Raw genomic sequence first — 12,644 nt, forward strand, 5'->3', positions numbered from 1 at the left:
CTCCTTCTTGGGAATTCATGATGTTCAGGGCAAACAGCATTGCATTGGAGAACGTGGTCGCCTCTTCTTTACTTGCAAAGTTTAAGCCGTAGACCTGGCGGGCATCTCGCCACTGGTGGAAGGTTGGTGTGGCCTGATTGTACTTCAGCCCTTTCACGATTGAATAATTGATCACAACCTGGAGGAGAAAGGAGAGAGAAATACATGTAAATAAATAAAATGTAAGTGAGCTGGAGGGCGCTGTGATGGAGCAAGTATACTGTATCCTTGAGAGGACAGGAAGATGGGGATGGGGTTTGAAGGCAGGAAAAGCAGTATCAGGTAGATTTTCAGATCATAAACTATAGAACAGTGAGGGTTTGCAAAACCTGTTCTTGCCTTTAACTAATAATGCTATGTAGTTACAACCTCCAGATGAACAGCTGAGCTGGGAGGCAGGTTCCCTGGCTCTGGTTTGGCCCTGCCTCTCAGCCACTCCACTCATGGCAGTCACTGCACTTCGCTGGGGCTCAGTTTCTCCACTTATAAGATGGGGATAATAATTCTGGCTTTACCAATCCAATGGGGTTACTGCGAAGATCACATTGTGATATGTCTCTTATCTATATCTTATTTATAGCTTACCTTCTAGATATAAAGCTCCTAAGGGCAAGTCTTCTATAATTCATATTTACGCCTCCTATAGCCCTCTGCATAGTGTCTAGTACTTTGAATGCATTAATAAGTGGGCTATGTGTCAAAAGAATAACTTGGGAAAGTTTATGTACCACACATGTATACAGCATTATTCATATCTTACTACTCAATCAAAAAGCATCAACTGACTGCCAGGAGCAATGCCAGGCCCAGCAGGGAAGGATACAGAGACGAAAGAATCCAGACATTCAGGTGCTTACAAGCTGCCAGGGGATTCAACATCAGGTCTGCCTGACCTCTAAACTTCTGCTCTTTTAGGCATTTAAAAAAGGATTCTTTCAAAGTACTTTAAGACTATATTCCTAAGTCGTGCCCTGGAGGAAAAGATGCTGGGGCTGGAGCCCTCATTCTGCTTCCCACCCCTTCTAGCTCGGAGCCACATGATCTAACACCACGACACTTTGAATGATCGGTTTTCTGGTCTGTCAAATGGAGAAGAATGTGATATGGCTATGGCATGGCACCCTCACAGTGTGTTGTGAGGATTAAATTATATATGAGAAAGTAACTGACACAGCTCCTGGCACAAGGTAGGCTGCCAGTGACTGAATGGAGAAGTATGAAGATCTCTACGAATGGAAGTTATGCAAGCAGAGTGTGGATGAGGCCGGAGGGCCAGCTCTTAGAGACACCATGGAAAGGATTTTGCTTTAGAAGTACAAGGTGATTTCTCAGATTTTGTCTGGCTTTGAGGTTGCAAGGACTGTGTGATCCGAGGTTGGGGATAACTCTCTCTAGGCTGATGTATCACTTTCCTCTATTGTTCCACACTGCTGTGCTGCTGGGTAAGGTAGAGCCAGAGGACAGCAAACATGAGTGACATCCAGAAAAGCTGCTTCCCAAGTCTTGGGTGGAAGGTGGGCTTGGGCCTTCCTATGACAAGGCAGAGGCAGGGAAAGAGGAGATACACACATAGTACACTAAATCAGCTAAAGAAACGTAATTGAGGCTGGGCATGGTGGCTCACACTTGTAATCCCAGGACTTTGGGAGGCCAAGGTGCGCGGATCACCTGAGGTCAAAAGTTCAAGATCAGCCTGGCCAATATGGCAAAACCCCGTCTCTACTAAAAATACAAAAATTAGCCGAGAATGGTGGTGGGTGCCTGTAGTCCCAGCTACTTGGGAGGCTGAGGCACAAGAATCGCTTGAACTCAGGAGGTGGAGGTTGCAGTGAGCCAAGATTGAGCCACTGCACTTCAGCCTGGGTGACAGAGCCAGACTGTCTCAAACAACAACAACAACAACAACAACACCCATAATTGTTTCACAACTTAATTGTTACATATTGACAGGCACATATTTTGGCCAACATCTACACACAAGTTCCAGGGTAGTTCTCTATTTTTTGTTCTTTGTGCCAGGAGTATAGATTCACATGCATATACAGCTAAACCAAAAGAACCGGACTGGGGGTGACTAGGTTTAGTTATAGGTCATCAGAAAAAGGACTAATAAGAACTAGCAAATAATAACTAGTAACTAATAACTACCAAATAATAAGAACTAGCAAAGTTAACTGTTGTTAAAACAGCTCTTTAGATTATAGGACACATTAATAGTGGTACAGTGACCAGCATGAGGGAAGAGAAGAACCTGCTCCATTCTGCCCTGGTAAGTCCCTATCAGAAGTTCTGTGTTCAAGATTTTTTTGTTTTCATTTTGGTGTTGCATTGGACAGTAGCAAACTAAAGCAAGCCAGAGGAAAATGCTTTAAAAATTGAAGAAGGTCTCGAAACCACCTTATATCAGGAATGGTTAAGAGATACTGAAGCAAGATAAAATATGCTTTAGTGTCTCATGACTACTGTCTCCAGATATTTGAGGAGATATTCTGGGGAAATGAAATTTAGAACCCTATGATTTAACTTGATTTTTTTAAAAAAAATTTTTAGTATGGTTTATGTTTTGTTTTGTGTTTTTAGACAGAGTCTCATTCTGTCACCCAGGCTGGAGTGCAGTGGCACGATCTTGGCTCACTGCAGCCTCCACCTCCCGGGTTCAAGTGATCCTCCTGTCTCAGCCTCCCGAGTAGCTGGGACTACAGGTACAGGCCACCATGCCCCACCTGATTTTTTTTTTTTAAGTAGAGTCAGGGTTTCGCCATGTTGACCAGGCTGTCTCGAACTCCTGACCTCAAGTAATCCTCCCGCCTTGGCCTCCCAAAGTGCTGGGATTACAGGCATGAGCCACTGGGCCTGGCCTAGAACCCTATGATTTGAACTCTCTGGTTGGCTACATTCTTAGAGAGGAACTTAAGGTGAGTGAGAATTTTTTTTTTTTTCCAAACGTCAAAGTGGCTCTTGGGGGGAAATGAGAATTGAGGGGCAGCTGATGCCTAATCCAGAATACGGACGGTATGGCCAGCAGACAATCACTGAAGGGGCTAAACAGCACCTTAGGGATTATCTAACTCAATCTCCTCTTTTTACAGTCGGGAAATGAGGTCCAGGGAGAATGGGTGACTTGTCCAAAGTTACACAGTAAGCTAATGAGAAAACTGGATTTAGAAGCCGAGGACTTTGTGATTTTTTTTTTTGCCAGTATGGTAGTCCCCGCTTATCCATGCAGAATTGGTTCCAAGACCCCCCAGTGGATGCCTGAAATGTGGGTAGTACAGAACCCTATATAGACTATGTTTTTTCCTATACATACATACCTATGATAAAATTTAACTCATAAATTAGCCATAGTCAGAGATTAACAACAATAACTAATAATAAAATGGAACAATTATAATATTTGGAACGGCACATAATTTAAAATTTATGACTTATTTCTGGAATTTCCCATTTAATATTTTCAGCCTGCAGTGGATCTTGGGTATGTGAAACCTCAGAAAGCAAAGCCACAGCTAAGTGGGGTACTGTTGTATAATGAGCTGAAATCGTTCTTCCTATAATTCCCTCTCTGGTCCTAGCACTAACCTTTGGAGCCTCATAAATCACTTCCAACTCAGGAAGTTTTAGGATATTGGACTGAGACAGTGCAGTGAAGCCTTTCTAGAGGACGCATCCCAGTTCTGTAAGTTCTCTGGACTCTGCCACACATGGCTGGTCGCTGATTGAAGGCCCCCGGCCCTACCGTTTCTGTTCTATCTACAACTGCAGTGCAAAGGCTGCTCACCAACTGCTGCTGTTTGGTGTCTACACACAGCCCCCAACGGTCTATGATTGCTTTGAAGACAAGCATACTAGGTACGAGTAATGAGCAGAGGTTTTATGTCAGAGGGTTCTGCATTAAAACCCTGGCTTTATTACTTTTCAGTTGCATAACCTTAGATAAGTTGCTCATATCAGTTTCCTCATACCTAAGATGAAGATAATATTATCAGTAATACTGCACTGAATATTCTTGTGAAGATGTATTTCTACAGGATATATCCCTGTAAGCCAAACGGCTAGAGAGACATGACCATTACAAAATTTGTATTTATTATTTGAAAATTGACTTCTAAAACAGGAGAGTCCAGTGCAATGTGTTTTGGATGTATGTGTGGTGACACAAGGCCAATGTCACTTGACCATCTGTTGAGGTGGCCAGTGTTTAAACTGCCAGATCTGACCAGCCAACAGCTAAAATCTCAGTACCTAATGGTTCCACCTCTTTGTTTACTCTGCTTAGAGTGAGTCAAAGGATCCACCTGAACACGTGCATTTTTGCAAGTCCACTTTTGGGTGAGGCTGCTTCATTTAGTACCCATCACCCAACACTCACTTGTAGAGATAACTATGTTTCTTATTTCTAGCACCATTGGCAAAACGTGTCTGTTCTTAAGGTACATAGAAACGGACTCCTGTGGTATACGGCATGTACTCTTTTGTTTCTGGCTTATTTCTCTCAACACAATGTTTATGAGATTCACCATGTTATTGCATATATCCATATTTCATTCTTTTTTTTTTTTTTTTTTTTTTGAGATGGAGCTTTGCTCCTGTCACCCAGGCTGGAGTGTAATGGTACAATCTCAGCTCACTGCAACCCTGCCTCCTGGGTTCAAGAGATTCTCCTGCCTCAGCCTCCCAAGTAGCTGGGATTACAGGTGCCCGCCACCACACCTGGCTAATTTTTGTATTTTTAGTATTGATGGGGTTTCACCATGTTGGCCAGGCTGGTCTTGAACCCCTGACCTCAGGTGGCCCGCCTCGGTCTCCCAAAGTGTTGGGATTATGGGTGTGAACCACTGAGTCTGGCTGAATTCTTACTGACTGCTACACAGTATTCCATTTTTTTAACCACAACTTCTCCATTCTCCTGCTGATAGACATGGGTAGTTTTGCATTCTTGGCTGTTATGAATACAACTGTGATGAACATTTTCATACATATCGTTTAGTGGACACAGGTACTTGTAAGGATATAAGAAAAACTAAAGTGTTTTTCCTTTTCTTTTTGAGACCCCAGAATGAGATGGGGTCTCATTTTGTCACCCATGCTGGAGTGCACTGGCATGATCATGGCTCACTGCAGCCTCAAACTCCCGGGCTCAAGGGATCCTCCTGCCTCAGCCTCCCAAGTAGCTGGGACATAGGTGTGTGCCACCATGCCTAGCTAATTTAAAACTTTTTTATTTGTAGAGACAAGGTCTTGCTACGTTGCCCAGGCTGGTCTTGAACTCCTGGGCTCAAGTGATCCTCCTGCCTCAGCCTCCCAAAGTGCTGTACACTCATACAGTCAAGAGCCACTGCACCCAGCCTCTATTCTCTACTCCCATACAACAAGCAAGCAATTCTGCAGATTCTCAAGTAGATGTCAAGTGTCCTCTATAATTCTGACGTTACGTACCTGGAGACAGCATCAGGTTCCACAGGTTGAGGGCTGAGTCTCACAAGACTACCCCAACTTCAGATGCCAGTCGCAAGTGCAGGTTGTGACTTGTGCTTCTGACCCACGGGCTATAAATCAGGGTTATCATGACCCCTGCCTTGGGTCTGATGAATTTGCTGGCATGCTCACAAAACTCAGGGAAACAGTTTACCTAGGTTTACAGGTTTCTTAATAAAGGGCATAACAAAGGCTACAGATGAGCGGACAGATGAGAGACGCACAGGGCAAAGGATGGGGGAAGATGATGGAGCTCCTCTGCCCTCCCTAGGCATGCCCCCTCCAGGAACCTCCACCAGGTCAGCTCTCTGGAAGCTCTCCCAACTCTGCCTTTTTGGTCCTTTTGTGGAGACTTCACTGGATGGGTACGATTGACCACTGTGTAGAAATGTGATTGGACAAAAAGGGTATGATCTCACATTAACAGATGGAGTGGGGAAACCCAGCAAGGACTGTTGATTCAGATAATTCTCGGCCTCTCTGTAGCATTCCTTCCTCTAGGGTATGGGGCAGAACCCATTCTGAAATGAGGGTCTTAGCACCTACAATCAGACAAGGTAGGTCGGGGAATTTCGTTAAGACCAGCTTCCAGTCAGAAAAGCAGGGGACGATTCCTGCCTTGGGGAGAAAAGGGGCAGGTGAAAGGAGGGAAGGAGAAAGTGAGAGAGAGACTCTTGTTTTCTGAGGCTGGCAGCATGCCGACATTCTAATAAGGGCTCTGGGAGCTACCAGCTAGGAAGTGTGGATGAAAACTAATACATATATGATAATATCACAATCTTCTATCCAGTGACCATGCCAAATTCACTTAATATAATTATATTAGTATATATTATTATATTACTATAATAGTTTGTAGCTACTTTCACATTTTCCACATACACTATTAAGTCATCTGCGATGCAAGATGGTTTTGCTTCTTCCTTTCCAACTGCTATATCAAAGAGGTGAGAGTGAACATTCTTGTCTTGTTCCTGAATTCAGGGGGAAAGTGGGATACTGAGTATGACGTCAGCTATAGTTTTTGTTTTGTTGTTGTTTGTGGATACCCTTTATCTGATTAAATAAATCACTTTTATACCTTTAATTCCTAGTTTCCTCAGTTTTTATCATGAAGGGATACTGAATTTTACCAAATGCTTTTTCTACATCTGTGAGATGACCTTACGGTTTTCCGGCTTTATTCCATTAAATTAATCTTGCATTCCTGGAATAAATCTTATTTGTCAAAATTTTCTTTTTAATACATTATTAGATTCAAGTCACTAACCTTTTGTTCAGGCTTACTTACTGCATTATTGTTCATTAGAAATAATGGCTTGTAATTTTCTTTTCTTGTAAGGTTCTTGTGCAGTTTTTGTATCATGGTTACAGAGCATGGTTATAAGACACTATAGGAAGCGGGCTTTGCTTCTCTCGTCTCTGAAGGAGTAATGTAAGAATGGCATATTGTTTCTTCTTTATGTTTTTCAAGGAATATGTCCATCTTATCTAAGCTGTCAAGTTTACTGGCATAAGGTTATTACTAACGTTATTCTATGTTTTTAATGTTTATAGGATCTGTAGTGATTTCCCCTTTCATTCATTATATTGGCAATTTGTGTTTTCTCTTTCTCACTCTCAATAGAGGTTTATTAATTTTATTTTATTTTTCAAAGAACCAACTTTCTCCTTCAAAAAAAACTGCGACATTTTGTGTTTCTCTATCATATATCTGCTTTCTATTTCATTAGTTTTTATTTTTTCCTTCCTTCTACTTTTGTTGGGTTTAATTTGCTTTCATTTTTCTTCTACCTTCTTGAGATAGTGGCATAGATCACTGATTTTCAAACACTCTTCTTTTTCTAATATTTCCCCATATGTACTTTTTGGGGCTTTTTTTTTTTTGAGACAAGGTATCACTTTGTCATCCAGGCTGGAGTGCAGTAGTACCACCATGGCTCACTGCAGCCTCAAACTCCTGGGCTCAAGTGATCCTCCAGCTTCAGCCTCCTGAGTAGCAGGGACTATAGGCACATGCCACCACACCCAGTTAATTAAAAAATTTTTTGTTGGTAGAGGTGGAATCCCGCTATATTGACCAGGATGGTCTCAAACTCCTGGCCTCAGGTGGTCCTCCCTCCTTGGCCTCCCAAAACGTTGGGATTACAGGCATGAGCCACTGTGCCCAGCTCATATGTACTGTTCTATCTGCATCCCACAAGTATTGCTATGTTATATTGTCATTACTGTTCAGTTCAAAATATTTTCTAGTTTACACTGTGATTTCTTTTCTGTCTCATGGTTCATCCAGTATTAGCACTTACTTTCCAAACATTTGGAGATTTTAAAAGTTACCCTCTGTTACTAATTTCTGGTTTAATTCCTCTGTGGTCAAAGAACATACTCTGTATGAGTTCCATCCTTTTTAACTTGACACTTGCTTTATGGCCCAGCATATGGTCTATTTTGGTAAATGTTTTATGTTTACTTGAGAAGACTATGCATCGTACAGTTGTTTGCTATAGTTTCTACAAATGTAAATTAGCTCAAGTTGGTTAATATTGTTATTCAAGTTTTCTGTCTTTACTTATTTCTATTTCTTTATTCAATCAGTAGCTTGGAGGTATGATTAGAATCTCCAACTACGCTTCTGAATTTGTCTCTTCTCCTTTTAGATTTTTGCTTTATGTGTTTTGAAGATATATGAATGGGTTCATACCAATGTAGGGATGCTATGACTTCTTTTTCAATTGCCCTTTTATCATTAAAAAGGCCTGTCATTATCTTTAGGAATACTTACTGCCTTAAAATCTACTTTGTCTGATATTAACACAGCCACATCAATTTCTTTTAGTGTTTGTAAGGTTTATCTTTTTCCAATTTTTTACTTTCAACTTTTTGTTTTTGGAGGCCTCGATGGAATCTCCTTATCAGCTTTATTTTAAAAATAATTCTCCAAGGTTTGGCAGGACTGATCTGGACACTTGCTGAAGGATTAACATTTTAAAATGTCATACCTTTTGCATAGGAGCCCATAATTACAACGTTTACACAAGTTTTATTTTGGGGAGTGTAGGAGTGCCTTTCCTCTTCTTTTAAAGGAAGGTCTTGCAACTCCAGATACAATCATGGACCACATAATGATGTTTTGGTCAACAACAGACTGCATATATGATGGTGGTCCCATAAGACTACAGTACGGTATTTTTACTATACTTTTTCTATGCTCACGTATGTTTACACACACAAATACCACTGTGTTACAACTGCCCCAGTATTCGGTACAGTAACATGCTGTACGGGTTTGTAGCCTAGGAGCAACAGGCTATACCATACAGCCTAGGTGTGTAGTAGGCTGTACCATCTAGGTTTGTGTGAGCACACTCACATGACAACAAAATCCCCCAGGGGCGCATTTCTCAGAATGTATCCCCATCATTAAGGGGTGCATGACTGCACTGCCTTCACATGTTTTGGGGGCCTCTGGGTAAAAAGAGTCAAGAGTCCTCTACAAAAAAGAAAGATGCTTGATGGTGGAGAACTATCTTCTTGACCCCATATATGCCTGGATCTAAAAACTACAGAATCTACAGACTGGCAAAGACTTTGGAGGTCTCATCTCATCCAAGTCTCTACTTGATGATAAACTGTCTTTCCCAGAATCTTACCTCTCAGGCTGGCAATGTAACACTTTCCATCTTTCAACAGTATGCTTGTAAGAAAGCTCATCCTTTTCTGCATTAAAATCTTCTTCATTGTAACATCCATGCAATATTCCTAGGTCTGTTGTCCAGGGTACACACTGAAAGTGAGATTTCTCTTCCACATGGAACCCTTCAGAGACTTGAAAACCACGGTCATGCCCCCTTCAGTTTCTATCTTCTCCAAGTAAATATCTCTTGTTACTCCTTTGATTGTTCCCCATATTATCCCACTTTCAGATCTTTCACCAGTTTGGATGCCCTTCTTGTAGATTCCAGTTTGTTGTACTCAGATGCAGTCCCAGCATTCTGCGGGAAGAATGACCCACACAGAGCAGAGCAGAGCAGGACTGCAGTCTCCCTTCTTCTGGACCTCTGCCTCCATGAATTCGCTCCACCTCTATTAATTTACTCTATTAATTTATTCTACTTCTATCAATTCACTCTACTTCTCCTAATTCAGCCTGAGAACTCACTAACATTTTTTGTTTTTGTGTTTTGAGACAGAGTCTCGCCCTGTCACCCAGGCTGGAATGCAGTGGCGCGATCATGGCTTACTGAAGCCTCAACCTCCCGGACTCAACACATCTCCCACCTGGCCTCCTGAGTAGCTGGGACTACAGGCATGCCCCACCACACTCAGATAATTTATATATTTTTTTATAGAGATGGGGTCTCACTATGTTGCCCAGGCTGGTCTCGAACTCCTGGGCTCAAGTGATCCACCTGCCTTGGCCTCCTAAAGCGTTGGGATTACAGGCATGAGCCACTGCAACAGCCACATTTTTTGGTGACCAAAACTCATTCTCAACTAAAAATCCTTTAGGTTTGTCACCCTGAATGTAAGATTTAGGTTAGATTTTGGCTAATGGTACTATAACTTACTATATATTTTCTCCACAACTGATTACCTGGTTTTATGTCCACCTATTTAGCAAAATGGTGATGATAATTCCATTATCCTTACTGGGAGAATGAAATAATAGACATGAAAAGTGCTCCATTAACCATAAAGAGCATTAAACATGTAAGATATCCCTATTTAGTTATAAAACCAGGAATCTTTGACTCTCTTAACATGTCTGACCACTTTAAGGTGGTAGTCCACACGGACTAAAACCAAATCTGTGAAAATCAGTCTTTCTACTGAGGTCCCTAAAAGTTGTTATGGACCAGATTTCCTGCCATTTTCTCTAATGTCTTGGTTTACCAAGAATCTCTTTTCTATTCCTAGCTAAACATGCCCCATCTGTGTGGGGAGATATCCTCAATCCTGTCTGATAGCCTGTCTCCTGAACATTGATTCCAAGTGGGAGGCTGTGCTCCGAATTTCTCAATCAGACTCTAGGAGGTCTCTAAGTTAGAATCAACACAGCCCTCCAAATTTAAACAGGATACCACTGAAGACTGCTGTCAGTCCCTCCCAGAGTGGGGAAAAGGTCTCTTTCTCAACATGTAGTTTCCTCTGAAGGAGGCTGTGAGGTGCTGAGGCCCCTGAGAACAGGCGGTGTTTGTGTTTTGGGGAGCTCTCCCTTCCCATTCCCTTTCCAGTACACCATGCTGTCTTCCTACTACGCCCTGGAGGGCAACCAAGAGGCAGGAAGGGAATGGAAAACTTATCATAATAAAAGGAATCACTTAGGGAACACCTACTACGATTCAGGAACTGCACCAGGTAATGGACCTTGTGTCAAAGACATGGAGGTATTGCCCTCACAAGCCCCAACCACCAGGTGTTCTGAAAACTTGAGATATTTTTGACTGTCACCATAATTGGGGCCAAAGGTTCTGTATATCCTGCAATGTGTGGCACAGTGTGTCACTAAAAGGCAGATTTAGTTAATTGGAATTTTAGGAAGGCAGCTTCTAGAAGGTTTCTAGAAAGACATTTATACCATTATACCACTAAGGCTCATCAACAAGGGAAGGGATGCCTTTGGAGGTACCAAGATTTCAAGGTTAGAAAGACTACCTTTTCGGAGTCTTGCTCTGTTGCCCAGGTTGGAGTGCAGTGGCGCGATCTCGGCTCACTGCAAACTCCACCTCCCGGGTTCACGCCATTCTCCTGCCTCAGCCTCCCAAGTAGCTGGGACTACAGGTGCCCGCCACCACGTCCGGCTAATTTTTTTGTATTTTTTTAGTAGAGATGGGGTTTCACCGTGTTAGCCAGGCTGGTCTCGATCTCCTGACCTTGTAATCCACCCACCCTGGCATCCCAAAGTGCTGGGATTACAGGCGTGAGCCACTGTGCCCAGCCAGAAAGACTACCTTTTATCAGGGGTCCTGGGGTAGGGATGTCTCTGTTAGCCATGAGCATTATGAAACTTAACAGGGCTATTTTGGTTAAAGCAAAAACCCAATCAATAGGCAACACACTAAAAACAGAACCCAGAGTTTCTGTTCTGTCTCTTCCAATTGCTGATTCTTTCCAAGATAGCAGCTAACCTGCCGCTCAACTTAGCTGAAGCTTGACCCACAAAGGCTGCCACAAGATGCTGTTTATATAGAGTTTTTCACAAGTAATACAATCACAGATCTGTTAAATTCACTGCTATAAATGCTCTTGTCAATCTCTAAGAAGAGAGTTGGAGGGAGAGCACCGAACTAACCAAAGTCACTGTGGTTAAGTCGCCCAGCCTGTTTCTCCATGTCCCTATTTTAGTCCATGTCACATCAGACTATTTTGCCATTAATTATGTGTGTATGACTATTCATGACACAGGTGGACGTAATTGTTCCCTCGTATTTATGTATTTACCAGGTACACTCACAAACTATCTTATCTGATTTGCCTAGGTTAAACTATTCGGGAGAGAAATAACCTCAGGTTCTCCAAACCATCTTGATACTCTTTCTAAAGTAAGACTTAGAAGGTTGATGAACCCCAAATCTTAATAGCCACCTTACAAATGAGTAAGATGAACACGTTTTTGCAATATTATTTTTTCAAAGCTTTCCCACGTCTATTATTTATTTTAATCTGACAACAACACAGTGAAATAGGCAGGGAGTGGATTACTGTCTCCATATGACATAGGTAAAAAGTGAAATCCAGAAAACAGTTTGCTTAAGGTGTCATACCTTGAACTATGAGGACATGGAGTCAAAATCCGAGCCCATGTCCTCTGATTCCGAATATTGACCTTTTTGTTCTGACCTCTTAATGATACGTGTGTGTAAGGGGTGGGTGGTGAGGAGGTGGTGCGCAGGCTCACGGGTGTAATCTGTAATTCCAGCACTGACCTGCTGATCCTGCAGCTTGACTCCAACGACTCTGAAGGTGTTGCTGGCAGTGTTGTGGTAGATGTTGATCCGGCTGAATCCCTGCTGGCCAGGTTTGATTGGTACCCATTTCTTACTGGTGTCATCGTAGACCATCACGGAAGCCCGGGCTTGACAGATACTCTGTTCACTGCCGAGCAAGAAAAAACCGGTGTCAGCCTC

The 12,644-nt window shown here is 42.4% G+C and overlaps 1 protein-coding gene across 12 annotated transcripts in view; it reads right to left on the reverse strand.

Moving 5' to 3' along the window:
* EVL (Enah/Vasp-like) overlaps window positions 1–12,644 on the reverse strand; it is a 171,939-nt gene that overhangs the window by 46,448 nt on the left and 112,847 nt on the right. For all 12 annotated transcript variants that reach the window (XM_055288191.1, XM_063643922.1, XM_063643916.1 and 9 more), the window contains exons 2-3: window positions 12,444–12,612; window positions 1–178 (exon numbers count right to left, since the gene is read on the reverse strand). In XM_055288191.1, the coding sequence (XP_055144166.1) occupies window positions 1–178; window positions 12,444–12,612 (347 nt within the window). The remainder of the gene's footprint in view (window positions 179–12,443; window positions 12,613–12,644) is intronic.

This window comes from Symphalangus syndactylus, chromosome 8 (genome assembly GCF_028878055.3).
Source record: "Symphalangus syndactylus isolate Jambi chromosome 8, NHGRI_mSymSyn1-v2.1_pri, whole genome shotgun sequence".
In the NCBI taxonomy this organism is placed as follows: domain Eukaryota; kingdom Metazoa; phylum Chordata; class Mammalia; order Primates; family Hylobatidae; genus Symphalangus; species Symphalangus syndactylus.